Source organism: Eschrichtius robustus, chromosome 13, assembly GCF_028021215.1.
Source record: "Eschrichtius robustus isolate mEscRob2 chromosome 13, mEscRob2.pri, whole genome shotgun sequence".
Taxonomy (NCBI): domain Eukaryota; kingdom Metazoa; phylum Chordata; class Mammalia; order Artiodactyla; family Eschrichtiidae; genus Eschrichtius; species Eschrichtius robustus.
In genome coordinates this window covers 35,006,629-35,025,633 of record NC_090836.1, presented here as the reverse complement: position 1 = coordinate 35,025,633, position 19,005 = coordinate 35,006,629, and the positions used below count along the sequence as shown (strand labels likewise).

The following is a 19,005-nucleotide window of genomic DNA, read 5'->3' as shown; positions in this document are numbered from 1 at the left end:
TCCACCAGTCCTGTCTATTTAATGTGTTTCTGGTCTTGGTCCTTGAGCAATTCATAGTTGCCTTTTCAGATCCTAAGAACATTTAGTGAACATGATCAGTGACTTATTTCAGAGTTATCCTTTCAATAAAGTATTTTCTTAATATTTCCTTAAGTAAAACCTGTTTCAGTCATTTTCCAGATTTATTTCTGATTGTGTATAGTTTACTGTATTTACTGCATTATGAGAAACTTCACACAAAGGTAATGCAATTATAGCAGATTATATTTAAATACGTAGTTTTTTTTTCCAGGAATTCTGACTTTTCTTTCTCACAGGATAGATCGTTTATGCCTCCATTGTGTTTATTATATATCCTAGAATAGCTTGTAACAATGTTTTTTAAGCTATCTGTGGAGAAGAATCAGTGTTTTTTTAAACATTATTTACAACCTGTCATGAGGCAATGCTTTTGTAAAAAGAATGTAAATAAATTACTAGGAAAATATTAGACTAAATAGACATAAAATTGCTATAAAAGTTTCTAAATCTTACTCTTAATTTGTGTACTTAAATCTTGTAGAGGACATGAAAAATTCACTGACCAGCACACTGCAAACTGTACTTTGAGGAGTACAGGTTTAAGTCTGGAGAGTTTCAAAGAGTCAAATTGGCATAAAAGACTTAGTATTCAACTTCACCCCAGGTTCACATGTCCCCAGCCCTCTTTCAACTCTGTTGTTTCCTTAGGTATGAGCTATGAGTAGTTCTGTAGAGGCTGAAAAGGCATCTGATGAAATTCAGTATCTATTTTTGATTTATCAATTTCAAATGACCTCTATGAAATGCCAATTATAAAGGGTTGGCAAATCAGACTAAGAATAATAGTGATCATGGTGATAATAATAGCTAACACTGTGCCAGGTACTTTTCCTAGGACTTTTTATTTATATGTTAACAGGTTTGATCCTCAGCAGCTGTATGACAGAGACATAGGTACTGTGTCTAGACATGTGACATAGGTACTAAAGCTATCTGCTTTTTAAGATGAGGTCACAGTCATAATACTTAAACTACCACCTACTTTCTCTTTCCCTTTCCTCCCCTACATCTGTTAGTTTTATCACTTCTTTGTGCAGCTTCAGATACCTTCTTTTGTTATCTTCTGCACTCCAGCTGGACAGTTTTACTGACATTTACGTTTACATTAGGGTCACTTGGTTTTGAAACAGAAGTTTACACTTCTCCCCTTGCTCTGTAACAATTGCTAAGGGAAGAATGGGGAACTGTCATTATGCTGCCGTTTTAAACCTGGAAGCCTGAGAATCTCATTAATGTATTTACCAACAGAATGATATGACCACTGTGCGACTACGATGGGGAGATATACTTATGCCATTGCTTAAAAAATACAAACTGAACATCACATGGGGTGATCAAGATCTGTTGAATATCATATTTTTTCATAATCCAGGTAATCATTTAAATTTATTCTTTGCATTTGTTAAAAAAAAATCATAGTTAATATTTAGTCAAAACTGGAGAAATGCATTTATTTGATTTTGGCTTAAACTAATGGTTATCACTTTTTTTTTTAAGACAGAGTAAACTAAATTTAAACTAAAATTTTGCAAAGTGTTAATTCTGTGGAATTAGGGTATGTTTGCTTTTTTGTTTTGTCTCTGCATAGAAAGCCTTTTTGTTTTTCCGTGTCAATGGAATTATCGACCAGATCATTGCATATATGGAAGCAATTGCCAAGAAGCCGAAGAAGAAGGAATCTTTATTCTTCATGGGAACAGAGGTGTTTACCATGATGATAAGCAACCAGCGTTTAGAGCTATTTATGAAGCACTGAGAAATGTAAGCTTTTTTTAAAAAAATGTTTTTGTGGACATACTCGCAAGCTTACAGAGAATTTGCATATCCTTTACCCTAGTTCATCAATTATAAACCCAGCACTCCTTCCACATCTAGCTTTGGCACTTGGCGTTCTGCTATGAGGAAGAGCACTCCCCTTTGCCCACTTATTGATCTATACAGTATCAGTGTGAACTCACTGATATGTATTTTTTTCCATGATTTATAATGCAGTATTCAATTTTATTTATATTGATGCTGAGGTTGTGCCAGATTTGGTGATTGGGAGCCCTTTTGGCTACCTCTTGTGCTCATTTGACATATTCCCATCATTATTTTGAGTACCTCCACATTCTCTGTCCAAACAAAATATCCCAGGCTTATCTTGTTATACATTCCCTGCCCTCACCCTGAAGTCAGCTGTCAAAGGAACTCTGATGCTTATTGCTACAAGGGTGTCTTCCCTTCTAAGCCCTTTCAGCAGCAGAGCTGGGAAATACAGATACACAAACACACATAGTCATGTGCTCACACCGATGCCTCCAGTTCCATTCCCTCAGGCCCCTTCCTTGCCTTCTCCTACTTTGTCTCTGTTTTATCTCCTTTCTTCCACAATTAGAATCCTAGCTCCGAACATAAAATATTTCCTCTTTTGCTTAGTTCTACAGTACACTTAAACTAATTTCAAAAATGCTCCATTCATACTGCTATCTCCACTCCTCCGTTCTTGAAAAACCAACCTACTATAAAGGATTTGTTTCTTGTCCTCCCCCCACCCCTCCCCTGCCCCAGACGAGGGTGTGTACTCAGTAGTGTGTTCAGAAGTCACTTGCGTTAGTTCTTTTCTCCTTCTTTCAGTGTGGTTATTTATTCATTTGAAATACAGTTGGGTTCATGTGTTTCTGTATGCTTTCAGTTTTAAGTTTTTTCCCCTCATCTTTGTTGATTTAACTTTAATTTGGTATGAGGAATATTAATATTCTTCAAAAAGTCGAAACTATATAACGGTTTACTCAGAAGTAGCACTCCTTCCCCATCCTTCCACCCCAGGCCCCCCACCCCATCACCAATTTCATTTTCTGGTTTGTCCTTCCTGTACAGGTAAGTAGATACATGTATGTTTTGTAATTCCCCTTTTCTTACATGAGAAGTAGCATACTGTTCATCTCTACTTGTGCTTTGCCTTTTTTACAGTATTCTGGAAATTTGGGCATTTATAAATATTTTCTTCATGCTTTTTTTTTTAAACAGCTGTATGATATTCCATTTTGTGCATGTACCAGAGTTTATTCAATTAATCTCTTATGTTTGAACATTTTGGTCTTTTCCAGCATTTTGAATAATAAATAATGCAGCAGTGCATAACTTTGCCATACATATATTTGTATTGTTGGGAGATGTTTCTTCAGGGTAAATTCCTGGACATGGGATAATTTAAATTGAAGATACTGCGTGTTTTCCCTACATGGGGATTATTTGCATTCCTGCCAACAGTTCATGGCGAGGCCTGTTACAGCCTCATTAACAGAGTGTATTATCGAGCTTGAAAAATTTTTGCCATTCTGAGTGAGAAATGGAATCTTAGTTTAATTTTAATTTGCCTTTCTCTTATGATTGAGATGAACATCTTTCTATATATTTAACAGCTGTTTTTACATCTTTTTGGGGGGTGAATTTTCTTTCAAATCTCTCACCTAGTCTTCTATCATTTTTAAAAAATAACTTTACTGATAACATATTTTATATACCACAGAGTTCACCCATAGTGTAAATAATTCAGTGGTTTTTAGCATGTTTACAGAGTTGTACAGTCATCACCATGAGGGAGTTTCGATCTCTACTCCCCACCTCCCCACCATTTGTTGCAAGTTCCTTGTGTATTAAAGATATTAGTTCTTTTTCTGTGACATCTGATGTAAATTTTTTTCCCAATTTGAACTGTTTGTGGAATTTTTTACCATTCAAAGTTGTTCTTTAAAAATTTTGTGTAATCAAATTTAAAACCTTTTTTAAAAAAAGTAGTAATTAGAAAGTCTTTCCCTGCGTATACTCAGCTTATAGAAAAGTTCACGTATATACTTTTTCATTTATTACATTTAGCCTTCTGCCCAATTTGGAATTTACTCTTTTGAGCGAGGAATAGATCTAATTTGATCTTTTTCCAAATAGCTGTCTTGTCCCAACACCATTTATTTAAAAGTCTATCTGTAACCCAAAGATTTGAGATACTGACTTTATTATATACTAAAGTTCCATTTGTAATTTCTGGATTTTCTGTTTTGCTCCATTGGTCTGTCCATTTGTGTACTCTTACACACTGTTTTAATTATAAAGGCTTTGTGCTGTATTTTAATATCTGAAAGGGCTACTTCCTCTTCATAGCCTGTCCTTTCAGTGTTTTCCTACCTATTGTATTTCTATTTTTCCACAAATATCAACTCATTTAATTACATAAAAAACTTGTTTTTTTGTTGGGAGTGTATCATCTTCACATATTAACTTAGTGACTGCTGACATTTTAATGGTGTTGAGACATCTTAAGAACAAGGTCTGTCTTTCATTTGTGTCTTTCAGGAATGTTTAATAGTTTTCTTCATACTATGGATTTTGAACATATCTTAAGTTTATCCTTAAGTATTTTATCTTCTTTGTTGCCTTTGTAAATGGGGTTTTCTCTTTTAAGCATTTACTTTATACTGAGTTTGGGAAAAAATTATACTGGCCCCACCACCCCCGATATCTCTTCTTCTCTCTTTTTCTTCCTTGTTCTTACGGTGCTCTTGTTTAATTAAGGTGGATTGACAGGGGGAGATGATGCATGAACCAGGTCCCTGAATATGTTGGGGACCAAGACTTGGGGCAAATCCAAATAAGAACTGGATTTATGATTTTGCTTAAGGAGCATTATATCAAGTGGTATCCATGCAGCTAATTCATTGATACCTGGGGAGAAGTGTGGGTGAGCACTCATCTCTCACGTGGGTGTGTTCACTGCTCTGCTAGACCGTGTCTCATCTTACGTGGACGTGAAGACAAAAACATAAGTAGAACAACAGGAGTGGTTTGGTGTAAGCGTGGGGGTCAGGAGAAGAGCCGATGCCCCTGTTTGCTAGACGCTCAGTATCTGCTCCTGACTGCTCTCATGGTTTGCTAGTACAGCCTCAGTAATAGGCCTGAGGATAAAGATACTGAACTGTAACCTACTGAGACACAGATTGTACTAGGACTGTGAAGGAGTGCAAGTTTTGCCCCGAAGAGCCAGGGAAGGCTTCGTTGATGAGGAGGCATTTGAAGTGAGCCCTGAAGAATGAGTAAGAGTTTGCCAGGTGAGCAGGCTGGGCCAAAATTACTTGAGAAAAAGCCTCAGGGGTTGTGAAAGGTCCACGAGGAGGTCAGGCGTGGAGCTGCTTGGGGTGATGGGTGAAGGGAGGCAGCGGCAGGGCTGGGCTGGGTGCGGTGATGACACGCTGTGTAAGGTGACGATCTGCAGTGACAAGGAGCTGAAGTTTTCTCCTGGAAAGCTGAGTTTCTCAAACCTGGTGGTAGGCAAAGTGCTGACAGCATTGTAGGCTACAGTTTTAGTGTTTTTGCTAAGTTTCTTGTCCTATAAACCTGAGAGAGAAGGTTTCTGAATAATCAGCTTATCACGATACAGCTACACTCACTGAAGGATTATAAAATTTAGTGATGTTCATTTTCATGTAGCCGACCTTGTATGCCTTCAGAAATCAATATCGTATTTTAATAATGCTTTATCATGGGTTGTCAGGAGGTGATAAAAATGACAAAAGGTACATTTGCGGTTCTGAGACTTTGCAGGGTAGAAAAGAAATGCACTCCTAGAAAAATGTGATTTCTTTGTTGCCTTTGATCATTTAAAAAAAACATTATTAAGGAATTAAATCTTACTAGTTTTATTTGATCTTTTCTGATTGTCTATAAATATATACTTTAAAAAAATTGAGTATTGGTTTTAAGCTGATTAATTACACTTGATTTTTAAAAAATCTTATTTTAAAAACTATTTCAAATACTGAAGTAATTAAAGATTAATGTTTGTTTTGGGTCCATATTAATAGCCATATTAGCCATTTTTCAGCTTAATGAAGTTAATCAGTCTTTTTTGGTGCTCTTGGTTAGTGTTTTTATCTTCCCTTATCTATAATTCAGTGAGAAGCGTCATTTAAAAGAACTGCAGTTTAGACAAGGGCATTTATGCAAGTTTCAGACAGAAGCTTAGTCATAGCCATCGAATGCTGTGAACAATAAGGACGTGAACCATTTTTAAAATGTAAATTGCCAGCAAATCAGCTTTTACAGCCCATACATAGTTGTTAAATATTAGTTGCTGAGTGAATAAAAATACTAAGATTAAAAATTGCAGATTTGCAATGGGAACAAAACATTTTATTGCTCTGTAAAATATTTTCTGCTTCTTGTATTTCGTTTGAATTATTAGATTTCTTGGTGTTTCTGTGTTACCTTTGATTTACTTCACACCCTTCTTCTATTTGCATAAGATGCAATAGATTTGCAGAGATGCAAGGGATTCTCGACCATTTCCCTCCTGCACCACCTTCTTGTGCATAGTTGGCACTCAGCATTTGTCGGATTGAACTGCCTGCCATTCTACCATACTTTTAAAACATGTTCTGTTTTTTGAAAATGCCTTTAATTTTCTACTTGTCATCATAGCCTCACTGTTTATTCACTGCCTTCAACTGACAGTCTTAGATATAAAACATGACCTTCCTAAAAGTTTGTGTGCTGGGTACGGTGCCAGTGAAGAGGGAGGGAGTGATTAACTGTGTCAGGAGAGCTTCTCAGAGGAGCTGCCATTGGACTGAGCTGGAAGGATGAGTACCAGGCAGGCAGGAATGGTGCGGACCAGTCAAGTGTAGCACTCGGTATGGGAAGAGGCGCACAGTCAGGTAAGGGCACATGTGGCCTCTGGGAAAGGGAATGTCTGGATGTGCGTTCCATGCTGCACAACTCCTGGACACTGCAGAGTCTGTGGCTGGTGGAGGGCGTGACTTCCGGCTGTGTACATACAGGTAGACATCTGGGTGATTTATCACCTTCTCCCGTAAAGGTCAAATTACTTGTGTTATATGTTGGACTAAAAGAGCTCTAATTCATGAGGCACTATTTTTATTTAGGGAAAATACTCATCAAAAGACTTTCCCAGTGAAGAAAAAAGAAAGGTAACCACCAACACTGGGATTTAAATCACATGAAAATGGATGAACTGAATCTCAAGTGTTCCTGGGAGTTTACTTTTAAACACCTTTGTAATGTTTTCATCTTTTGTCATTGTAGAGTAAGAAAAAGACCAGAGTTTGCTCTTCCCATTATTACTCGCCTCTCAGCCACAGTTGTCCAAGTATGTTGTTTATACACAGTGAAATGTAACTTGACAGTATCACTTAATACGGGTGTTAAACCTTGAAGAAGGTAAGGTAAACCTGACCTTCTTCAGCATAACCCCAGACAAATGTAGACATGTCTCTATACAGCACAGCACAGTTTCCCACTGTTAACTGAGCTGCATCTTGTAACAGAGTTTTTGAAACTGACTTGGCACAGTTGCGTTTGCTGTTTTGGATAAGCAGTGCTGTGTGGTTGTAAAGCTGTTGACTTTTTTTTTTTTTTTAACATCTTTATTGGAGTATAATTGCTTTACAATGGTGTGTTAGTTTCTGCTTTATAACAAAGTGAATCGGCTATACATATACATATATACCCATATCTCCTCCCTCTTGCATCTCCCTCCCTCCCACCCTCCCTTTCCCACCCCTTTAGGTGGTCACAAAGCACTGAGCTGATCTCCCTGTGCTATGCGGCTGCTTCCCACTAGCTATCGATTTCTTTTGCAGCTGAGGTGGACTCCTGGCTTAGCTTTGTAACTGGGAAGATTCTCCCCCTGCCTTAAGTTGCTTCTTTGTAAATAGTGATGTCCTATTTCATGAAGTTGGTATGAGGCTTAAGTGCATTAATACATACAAAGCTCTTAGAACAATGCCTGGCATGTAGGAAGTGCCCTCTTTTAACCAGTCCAGCTTTCAGCAGTCTCTCCTAGATGCCTGTGTGCTAGCTGTTGTTATTTTCGTTACGTTCTTCCCAGTTAAGCCTCTCCTCGTTTTTTTTTTTTTGGTTTTCAAAAATACTTCAAGATATTTATCTTCAGTATGTGGAATTATGTTTGAAAAATCACCCCAAGAGTGAAGGTTTCATGCAGTTAATGCTCATAGTCTTCTTGCACTAGAGGCACCCAGGTTTAGGATCTCTTTGCAGCTCTACACGTCCATGTTCTAAATTAGCATCTACGTTCAGCCTGTTCTCCCTAGATGGGCTGTGGCTTCTTCCTACAGACTCACTAGTTGTGATTCAAATGATGCTTTTATTTCCTCTCCCTCAGTGGCAGCGTAGTGAACCTCAGGTCATATGCAGCCCTCCTAGATTTTAGGTTCTGAATTTCCTTCAGAATTTTGCATTTTTCACTGAACTCAAACTTTTCCCGTAAAATGTTTTATTTTCAAGCCCCGTCAGTCTTTCTGATTGTAGTTGCGAACACTAAATGAAAAAATGTACCTGGTTGAAAATACTAAGCTCACAGGTTATTTGCACTTAACTATTACAACAGTGTTTTCCAAAATATATTCCTTGGGATATTAATATATTTTATGGTGAAAAGGGTAAAAAGTATATTTTGGAATTAGTGGGCCAAACAATACCCAACAGATGTATTTTCTGTTTTTATAGTTTTTCATGTGCCACTGTGAATCTCCCCAAGAGTGCATGGTATTTAGCAGTTCTCAAACATATCTATCCTTGGGATCCCTTTGTGCAGTTAGGGTTCTGTGGGAAGCACTGACCTGTGCTGTCATTCTGCATTCCTCCCACTCCGTGCCTCCATCTCACTCCTTTCCAGTCCAGCCTCACCAGTGTTATCAGAGTGATTCTTGGCTCTTATTAGTCTCTCTTAGACACCTCAAGCTTTTGGTTGTCACCTCACACCTGTCAGTATCTCTGGTCTTCTCTGTCCTTGACCATGTTCTTGCCTTGGCCTGGAGTGCCCTGCCTCCACACTCCTCTCTGAAGGGCTCTCCCCAGTACCCCCAGTGAGTTACCCGTACTCTCTCCCTCCTCCTGTGAGATCGTAGTCTGTTTAACTCATTGAAATTATTTTTTGGGCACATGCTGTCTGTGAGACTTTAAATGGAGATTGTCAATGTAAAGTTGATTGAAGAAGTTGTTGGGAATAGAGTTAAATTTATATATACGTCTTTGTCTTTTTATTTTCTTTCTCTAGTGTTCTTTTGAAGATGACAACATCCATTCTTTATTAAAGCCTTTAGAACTGGAACTACAAAAGACAGTGCATACATACTGTGGAAAAATTTACAAAATATTTATCAAACAGCTGACAAAAAGCATACAGGATCTTTATGATAGACCACCAAAGGAAAGGTGATTCTTGGTGACCGCTAAATCAAATGAATTAAAACAACAAAATATCAGAGGATATGTGTGAAGGAATAGTCTTAGATGAAGTGTTCAGGAAGGAATTATTCATCTTCAGAATAATTTTTTTTCCCGAAGAAGTTAAATGAGCAGTATTTTCATGTAATGAAGAATAAGTTGAAGTCTTGGACCCCAACAAGAAGATATTTTTGATTTCTGATGTTTTGTAATGCTATTTGCTATCATTCTAGTATTGATGAAGATATTATTGAATGGTTATAGCCTACAGACTTTGTTTGTATCTTACTCTCAAGTGGGTAAGAGCAGTAGGGATGTATGGTTGGAGAAAAATGTACCTCATACACAGTGGAAACACTCAAACTGTGAGTATAGCAATAATTTTACGTCAGCACTAACCTCACTTTAAATGTGTGAGAAAAGAAAGTTGTTTACAGGAGCAGAAAATGTTCTGTTTCTAAAGAAATGTGATGTAACTGATGTCACTATCGACAATCTATGTGTGCCTTTATACATTTCATCTCTGTTTTAAAATATTTTTGTGACAATCATGCTTAAAATTATTTTTAGTTTATAAGTAAACTGCACATTTAAAATTGAGAGGGAAAACTGAAAGTTTTGGATATTAGTCTCTGTGTGTATTTGTGAAACGTAGAATTTTCATTTGTATGTGCTTAACTGTCTTGCCCAAAGTCATATCTAAGATTATTAATTAGGTATTTTAGGAAATTTTTTATCACTTTAAATGAAAATTTTCAGCTTTACTGGGCATTCTGGACACAATAAATATACTGATAATAAAATGAGAACCTAACCAGTGTACTTATATGATGGTGGAAAATGTGATGGACCAAAATGCATAAGCTATGTACTTCCTGTGAGCAGTCATTATAGTTACAGTGGAGCAGAAAAAAAGTGGTCCACTTAAACCTTTTTCCTTCTACCTCAAAATGGCTTTGCAAGATATTTTTGAAGAAGCAAATATACGTATAGAGCCTTACTTTAAGTAAGTTAGACAACTTTCATGGATGATTGGCTTCAGAAGATGGTCACATCTGATTATAGAAAAACTAGTTTTGATTTGGTTGATGTGCATGTCCTCCTTCTTTGAATATCACTTAAGACAGTTATCTTTTTTTTTTAATCTTGGCAATAAGAAAATATTACTTCTCTTAGTGTTTTTGACCTGTCTTCTGTAGCTGTAGATTCTGAGTACTTAGCATGTACTGTGCCGGGGCACACGTCTCATTTTACCAAGTACTGTATGGTTAACTTCTTTTTCTCCTTTTGACATTTTAACGCTTAAATAGAGAAGAGAAAATCATGAAGGAAGACTATCACCTTTGTGAAAATAGTGGTGATTGGCTTTATGAAGACACAGCGCCCTCTGTGGAGACGTGGAAGACGGTCCTCGGTCTTTGCAGTTCAGTCAGGGACAAATTGAGAGAGGAAGGTGTAAGAAAGGCAGATTAGAAGCTGATGGCCAGCCCAGCACTCTTGGACAGAAGCGTTCAGAGAGCACAGTCTGTGTGTCCCTGGCAGAGCACCGTGGTGACTTTGAGAACTTGTGAACTTGTTGAAGTTGATTTGCTAAATAAAAAATGAGGTCCCTAGAATTTTGAAGTTTGGAGGGTATAGGATCATTTTTAATGGTCCCCAGATGAGACCATTGGCGGCCTGGCTACATTAGACTCTTGTGGGGACCTTGCTGAGGATGGATTCCTGGGCCTCACCTTTGGTGACTCTGGTACCCCATGTCTAGATGGGTCTGCACATTACACAGAAGTAGAGAGAATAGTACAGTGGTACTCCTTGTCCAGATCAAACACGTCAGTATCTTACCACATTTGTGTCATCTGTCCCTTTTTCCTTTGCTGAAGTATCTTAAAGAAAATGCCAGGCATCATGTTATTTCACCTCTGTGAACACTTTGGTAACCATAGTGACATCATATCTGCTTTGGCTTCGGTTAATATCCAGTTCTTAGGCAGATTTCCCTTATTGACTACAATGTTAGAGTGCAAAAATAAGTCACATTATGATTCTATTTTTAATAAGCACCTCAGATGATTTTGGTGTCAGTTAGTTTGGGAACCCCTGGAAATCATTTTGCCAACTTGAAGGTTGAAGTTAGGACCACAGTTCTCGGCACAGTTGGTGGATTATAAATGTGATTCTGAAACATTAGCCGAAGTACTTGGGGTTATTGACAAGATACAAATTTATATTAGGAAGTTGCTTAGATTTAATTTCCTTAGTGAACAGAGACTCTTAGCCCCATAGGCTCTAGTATGATTGGGGCTGGGTAGAGTGTGGTCATAGTTTCACTGGACTGTATGCTGTGGTCTCACGCCTGTTGCACCTATTTACAGTGTTACACACTCTACATTGTGGACCAGTTGGAAGGTTCTTCATGTGGTTTATTCAGACCTGACCTAATTGAGCATTTTACCATAAATTGGGTTATGGCGAAAACTCTCCACTTAGGGACTGTGTTTACCTAAAAGTTAGGATATCACAAAAAGTCCTTAAAAATATTTAATATAAATATTAAAATGAATTTTCTGAGTTTATCTTTAGATAAGGTAACTTTTTCCTTGAGAAGTCTCAAGAAATGCAGTTCTCAGCATTAATGAGGTTAAATTCTAGAACAGCTTAGAGAACGGTTTATATTTCTTTCCATAAGACGGTGTATCTATGCAGTTTATACGAATTACATTCTATATTCTTTGAGTCTATGTGTTAGAACAATTCTGACCTCAGAACTATCTCTGGGCTGCAGTATTACCAAAGTGGAATGACTTTATAATGTAGCCAACCCTCATTTATATGAAGTAGCCATCTTAGAGGAACTTGGAAAACCTTTAGAAAATATATATCGTGATTTACATTTTAAGAAAATACATACTTTTTTTTCCCCATGAAGAGTAGTTCATAATGTATACGGTAACCCACTTATCTTTGGACACTTCAGAGCCTGAAACAATACTACTGCTTACTCACTGCTCTCTCATCTTGCCTCCAGTCAGATGTTATTGGTGTAATGGAAAGAAAACCAGACTGTGAACTAGATCTGGATTCTCTTCTTGGTTAGGGACCCGAGGCATATCATTTAACCTTCTCTGTGCCATGAATCTGTGAACAATCAATATGCCTTTCCCACCTCATAAGACTCAGAAGTCATGAAGTTGAGACCCAGAAGAGAGAATGGATTTGCTCCATGGCTTGTATCATGCCACACCAGCATTACTGTTGAAGTTCTGTGTTGCTCTGTTGTCTCCTGAACAGATCATTCTGTTTTAGGCTGAATGTTTTTTGACGTGTTTTATATCTCCGGTATGAATCTGCTTAGATTATGTAAGGAAGAATTTTTAAGGAAGAGAAAGCAAAGGAAAGAATGATGTAAAGGAATGATTAAAGGAAGAAGGAGAAGAGAGGAAGTGAGAAAAGTGAAGAAAGAGAAGGGAATAAGAGTGAGAATGGCCAAAGGCAGAGTGCAAGAAGAGAGGGGATGAGAGTGGGGAAATTGAGAAGTGGAGGTAGAGAGCGAAGGTGTGGGAACAGTCACTTTTTGAGTTGCAGCACCGCAGCCTGTACCACCGTCTGCTTGCCTTCCTCTGTTTCGGTTCACGAGGCCCTCTGGGCTCAGGAATTGTGCTGGCTTTCATGGAAGGGGCAGCCAGGCTACCTTTGTTTGATTTGTTGATCCTGAAGTCTTTTCCCAGTCACTTTACTCACTGATCATTTAGTGCTGTGATTCAACATTGTATTTTTTTTTTTTTTGGTTTTTTTTTGTTAATTGGATCCAAGTTTGTGAGCTAAGACCTGTCGAAACACGATGACAAATATCTTCCTTTTTAACATCCTTTTAGTCTTCCCAGATGCTGGATTATGTAGGACTGACCACATAGATAACACAGGAGGAGGGGATGGCCGTATCAGATCTGAAGGGGGCCCAGGAATCTGTCACAGTGGTTCTCCCAGATGATACTGATAAGAAGCCAGACTTGGGAACCACTGCCCTGCCTTGAATGAATGGCAGCTTAAACAGTACATCACATCTCTTGATTCCTCAGTAGGCATACTTCCAGTTGAAGTGTTAGGAATGGATTAAAGAGAACAGGAGACAGCAGGAGTACATTAAATGGAAAAACCTTAAAAGAAAGTATTCAGTGTCTTCTTTTTCAGAAGTTTATCTTGTAAGTAATAAACACCTTAGTGTTAATCAGTAGTGATTTAGCGAGACCACTGATTTTTTTTTTTTAAATAACTTTTCGTTCCTTAGAGTAAAATAGAGAAGAAAAGTAGGGAAGCAGTATGTCAGGTGTGGGGCCAGTTATCATTTCATTAAATGTAATTTCAAGCATCTTAAACAATTGCCTTATTGCATTTTAATATTTAATAAAAGTAGATTAAATAATGATTAGTACTGTAACAGTTATCCTTTTATACATTGCCAAAGGAACCCTTTTTTGCCTGTTAAAGTCTGGCTAAACTGTCCTGATGTTCGTCGTTTCTTAATTCATTGAACATGAAACTAGATTTTTAAAACTAAATTATATAAACTTAAGGCAGGTGTAAAAGGTGATGCAAGAATTTTTTTTAACTAAAAATGAATATGATGTTAATCCAGGTATCTAGCAATTACAGAATTATGAGAACATGGAATAGCATATTGGACTAGGCAATTTAAAACTGATTACAAGTCGATGTCAAACTTCTAAATGGAAAATATCTATTGTCACCTCATCTCTACCAATTAATTCCAAATGTCTAATGGGTTTGTTTCTTAAGAATTTTCTATAAACCCAGTTTTCAAACAAAAGAGAACCTTTGAAAAGATACAGAGAGAAAAAGAAAGGAAAATTTCTGTCACTTCTAATGCTGTGAATGTTATTTGGAGGGTCTGTGGTCAGACATTTTAATGCCAAACTTAAGACCTGATGTGGAGCCTCTGATTATGTGTAGTTTACGTATATAATCTGAATTTGTGAGCATATTCAAACACACATCATCATAGCAACTCCTTGTAAAAACTGAAGAAAAGCAACAGTGTACCTTTCATTTAAAATGTAAGTTGACTCTGACTATGATGGAAAATAGCTGTTTTCAACCTGTGTATAAAATCTCTTCAGGGAATATTGGAATGTTATGCAAAAATAATTCAGGGCTTGTAGTGTAGCTGTAAACTGTGTCATCCATTGCATCACATCCATTGTTGTCAGTATCTGAGAGCTGGGCCAGTGGCTTTTGATGGATGTTGTAACAGAAGATTTATGAAGGAGATGGTGGTTTGTACTTGCTCCTGAAGTCAGAAACTGGAAGGTGTTTCCATTTATCACAAGCATTTTGCATAAATATGTTAATATTTTGAGTAGTAATGATTCTAAAGCTGCAGAAAGGCATTTTGGTGTACTGTGTTACACAGAGAGTACTACTCTTAAATTGATTTTTACCTGAAAATATGATGGTTTTAGGATAATTTGGATATCTTCCTCCAAGTATTTTGTGTATCTTGACATTTATTAAAGGGAGGGTGAGTATAAGATTATAGATTGGGATGTAACCTGAGAATAATGGAAAGGTGCGCTGTTCTGTTTTGGGGGGATTCAAATCATCTTTTTCTTGAGAAACTTTGTGTTGTTCTTACTAGAGAAACATCTACTCAATAAATATCTGATCTCTTCAAGTGATGTGTCTGAATTATTCTAGCAGTCAGAAGCAATTTTGGAATCTTTAGGCTTGGGAAGCTTGATAACTAAAAGTCAGGGCAGTTCCTGGACTGACTAATTCGGCAACTGGACAATGTCATCAGAAACCTAGGTACCTTTCGTCTTTACAGTACCGTTCTCACCATGTGAGCTGTGTCTCCCCCGACGGCCCCCAAGTGACAGCCAGCATTCTGCATCTCAAATGACAACCAGAGGCAAAAATATATCTTTTTATAAGAGGAAGGTGCCACCTGTCTCCATCCACTTGCTCTCATAGCCATAGCAATATCTGTGTCCAAAACAATTACTTTGCAAAGAGAATAAAACTTCAATGGTTGGCTCAGACCATGATTTGCCCCAAACTTAAATATAGCCTCCCTTGAAGAATGGCTACTCACAGGAAAGGAAATAACATCAGGGTTCTGCTAGAAGTCTGTGGGGTAGAAGGGTAGGGGCTTAGAAGATAGCTATCGGGTAGGCAACAGACCTAGATGATTTTACTGGCCCAAGTATTTCTTCTTATTTTTGGCTGCGCTAGGTCTTCATTGCTGCACGTGGGCTTTCTCTAGTTGTGGTGAGCGGGAGCTACTCTTCATTGCGGTGTGCAGGCCTCTCATTGCAGTGGCTTCTCTTGTTGCGGAGCACGGGCTCTAGGGCTCGGGGGCTTCAGTAGTCGTGGCATGCGGGCTCAGTAGTTGCGGCTCGCAGGCTCTAGAGCACAGGCTCAGTAGTTGTGGCGCACGGGCTTAGTTGCTCTGCAGCATGTGGGATCTTCCCGGACCAGGGATCGAACCCGTGTCCCCTGCACTGGCAGGCGAATTCTTAACCACTGCGCCACCAGAGAAGTCCCCAAGTATTTCTTAAAACTACCCAGAGGATCAAATTTCAGATCTAGAGAAGAGTACCTTTTCTGTGCCAGGGTGTAATTGTGCTTTAACGGGTCTCTGTAATGTTATGATCCAACAGTTCTCAGTTTTACGTATTTTAGTATTTATACAATGGTTTTCTGGTTACAGTGATAGCATGAAGGGTTTTAAAAGATTATTGAGGTGATGACTACTTCCAAGAGAGTTTAAAAGTTCTTCTAAATTTATGTTGAGAAATGTATTAATAGTTATTAGCAACCTTTATCATATTTTTAATCATTTATAAGTTACAAAATGCCCTCATTGAAAAACATTCAAACAATACTGAAGAATTAAAAGCATATGAAGTAAAAAGTAAAAGACTCCTAACAATCCACCCCTCAGAGCATTTGGTGTGTTACCCTCCCTGTCTTGCTACGCACATGTACACACAGTGTACCCACGCACGGGCTTGGTTCCACAATGGCTTCTACAGCTTGCCTTATTTCACACAGTATATTATGATATCTTTCCTTGTCGATACATTAGCTCTACCTCGTTCTTTAGCTGCGTATTATGTCATAGTAGTGTACTTAAGTAGAGATTAGCGTATGGACTTCTGAAGTATGAAAGCGTAAGTAATGAGTTTTAACTTGTTAGGGGAAATAGTCGTTAACTACTTTTACCATTTTTCTAGTTGTAATTTAAGGTGCATTAAATCGTGAATAAACTGTAGTGTACCTTAAAAATCAAAGTAAATGTCAGATTATTAAAATTTTTAAAAATTAAATGGGAAGTTTTTGTAAGTAATATAAATAATATGTAATGTAATAAATACATAATAATAAAATAAATAACAGTAGTTACATTTCTGTGAGACTGGCATGTCTGAATATAGTTACTTCAGGGTTCTTTTACCTTTCCATTCTTTCTTTTTTAAAAATACAGTTTGAATAGTATTAAAATACATTTGAATAGCTCTAAAAAATTTATTTGTAGAAATTAACAAAATTTGACCCTCAATTTTACCTGTGCTTTACCTACTGTTCTTTAGCATTTAAAATATTTTAAGTGGGCCATTTAACTGGTTAAAAGAGGTTTTTAATCTATTAGAACAGTGCTATCTGACAGTAATATAATGCAAACACTTTAATTTTAAATTTTCTAGTAGCCACATTAAAAGCAGTAAAAAGCACTTGCAATTAATTTTAATAATACATTTTACTTAATTCAGTATATCCAAAATATTATCATGTGGGCATGTAGTGAATATAAAAATGTTAGCGAGATCATATTTTTTCCATAGTGTACTAAGCCTATATTTTTCACATACAGCACATCTCAATTTAAATTTGCTACATTTCAAGTGGCCACTTGTGGCTCATGGTTAACATCTTGGACAGCACAGCTCTATAGAGTATAAACTCTGGAGGCGAAAGTCATTTCTGTCTTTTCAGTGGTATCTGTCACTGTGACTGTACGTGGTAGACACACAGATTTGCTCAGTGAATTTTAATTGAGGGATGTTTTATAAAACTGTGGAAGTTTTTTGTTTTTTGTAAATTTGGAAAAGAGTTTGAACTCTGGCCATTGTATTTATAAAGACATAAAGTAAAATTCTGTTCCCCAAAAAATGTATACCCTCGTTGATAGTGAAAGAAACCAGAAGAGGTGAAAATCCTTTAATGAAAGTGTGTGTGTGTGTGTGTGTGTGTGTGTGTGTTTGTGAGAGAGAGAGAGAATGAGAGGCAGCTCCATGCCAGCAAGGTTATGGTGAAGGTACTACACAACTTCCGATGATAGTGAGGTCATGTGATTCACACACCCTCAGAGCCCACTTTTTGGATCATTGATTACGCATGCACAAACATTGACCTCAAATCTGTAATAAACCTGAGTCTGCTCCCATAGACTCTGGCTTCCCCACGTTGCTACACCTCCCGTCTAAAGCCAGTCCCTTCATTTTGCACTAGATTTGTAACGGCCGGGGTAGGTTAGCTGTTAGCGCACACGGTGGTTACTCGCAGTGGTCCTCGCAACAGAGAGTGCAGTGAGAGGCGGACCCTGGCCTTCTCTCCGGGGCCCTCCAGGCCCCGAGGCCTCGGGCCAGTGGCTGAGCTGGGAGCCCCAGAGACAGGCTGGGGGTGTGTCCTGCAGAGCTCCAGAGCCCTCGCCAGGGCCGCCCTCTGGCTGGGCTTAGGCCTTGAAGCAGCAGTGAACCTCTTCCTCATTCCCACCTCTGCGGCCTGATGCCGGCGGCTGTCTCCATGGGTCGCAGACCTCGGGACCCGGCCCCTGTTTGGGTGGCCTGAGGAGCCTGAGGGCCGGCTGGCTCCTGGGCACCTGGCTCCCTCAGTGATGACGGCTGGGCATGGTCTGGGGACCTGGCCCTGAGGGCCCCTCCAGCTGAGATCTGCCTGCTTAGCTGGGCCTGGGCGCCGGCAGGAAGACCCAGACTGGGTGCGGGACGAATGCTCTCAGGCAGGGTGACCGGCCTGCGCAGGGACCCCCCTCCTCTTAGCCAGGGCCTGGACCTCGGAGGGCTAAAGTTAAGCCTTGGGACCTTGCCCTTTCTTGTCAGAGCTGAGAATAACATTTGTTTCGGTGGAGGTTTACAGGAACATCGTGACCTGGCCGTGACCTGACCTCAAGAACAAAGGATCCGACACCAAGAAGTTTGCAACAACTAACCACGCCCCTCCCTCACCTTTCGTATAAAAGGACTTTGTTGAAAGCTTTTGGGGAGTGGGGGGAGGTACGGGGGTAAGGGGGCTAAGGCATGAGCCACCCGTTCTCCTTGCATGGCCCTGCAATAAACCTTTCTCTGCTCTAAACTCTGACATTTTGGTATTGTTTCGCCTCACTGTATGTCGGGCACACACACTTGCATTCGGTAACAGATTCTGTCCTCTCTTGTGTAACTCAAGAACAATGTTCCACCAATTCTTCCCGCTTTCTCTTTACCTTGTAATTTTTTCCACTCTACTAGGTCATTCCCAGGAAAACTCCTTGAAAGGGATGTCTGTATTCTCTGTCTCCAGTTCTTCTCTTGTCAAGATCACCAATGACTTGTGTGTTCTTTTTTAAAAAATTATAGTTGATTTATAATATTGTATTAGTTTCAGGGT

General features: G+C 38.6%; 1 protein-coding gene across 3 annotated transcripts in view; it reads left to right on the top strand.

Moving 5' to 3' along the window:
* Positions 1-18,575, top strand: part of GXYLT1 (glucoside xylosyltransferase 1) — a 54,816-nt gene extending 36,241 nt beyond the window's left edge. For 2 of the 3 annotated variants that reach the window (XM_068561020.1, XM_068561019.1), the window contains 3 exons: positions 1,330-1,453; positions 1,670-1,842; positions 9,152-15,010. In XM_068561020.1, the coding sequence (XP_068417121.1) occupies positions 1,330-1,453; positions 1,670-1,842; positions 9,152-9,313 (459 nt within the window). In that variant the 3' untranslated portion in view covers positions 9,314-15,010. Of the gene's footprint in view, positions 1-1,329; positions 1,454-1,669; positions 1,843-9,151; positions 15,011-18,487 lie in introns of those variants that run through there. The other variant, XM_068561021.1, reaches the window with a different exon arrangement.
* The last annotated feature ends 430 nt before the right edge of the window (positions 18,576-19,005 follow it).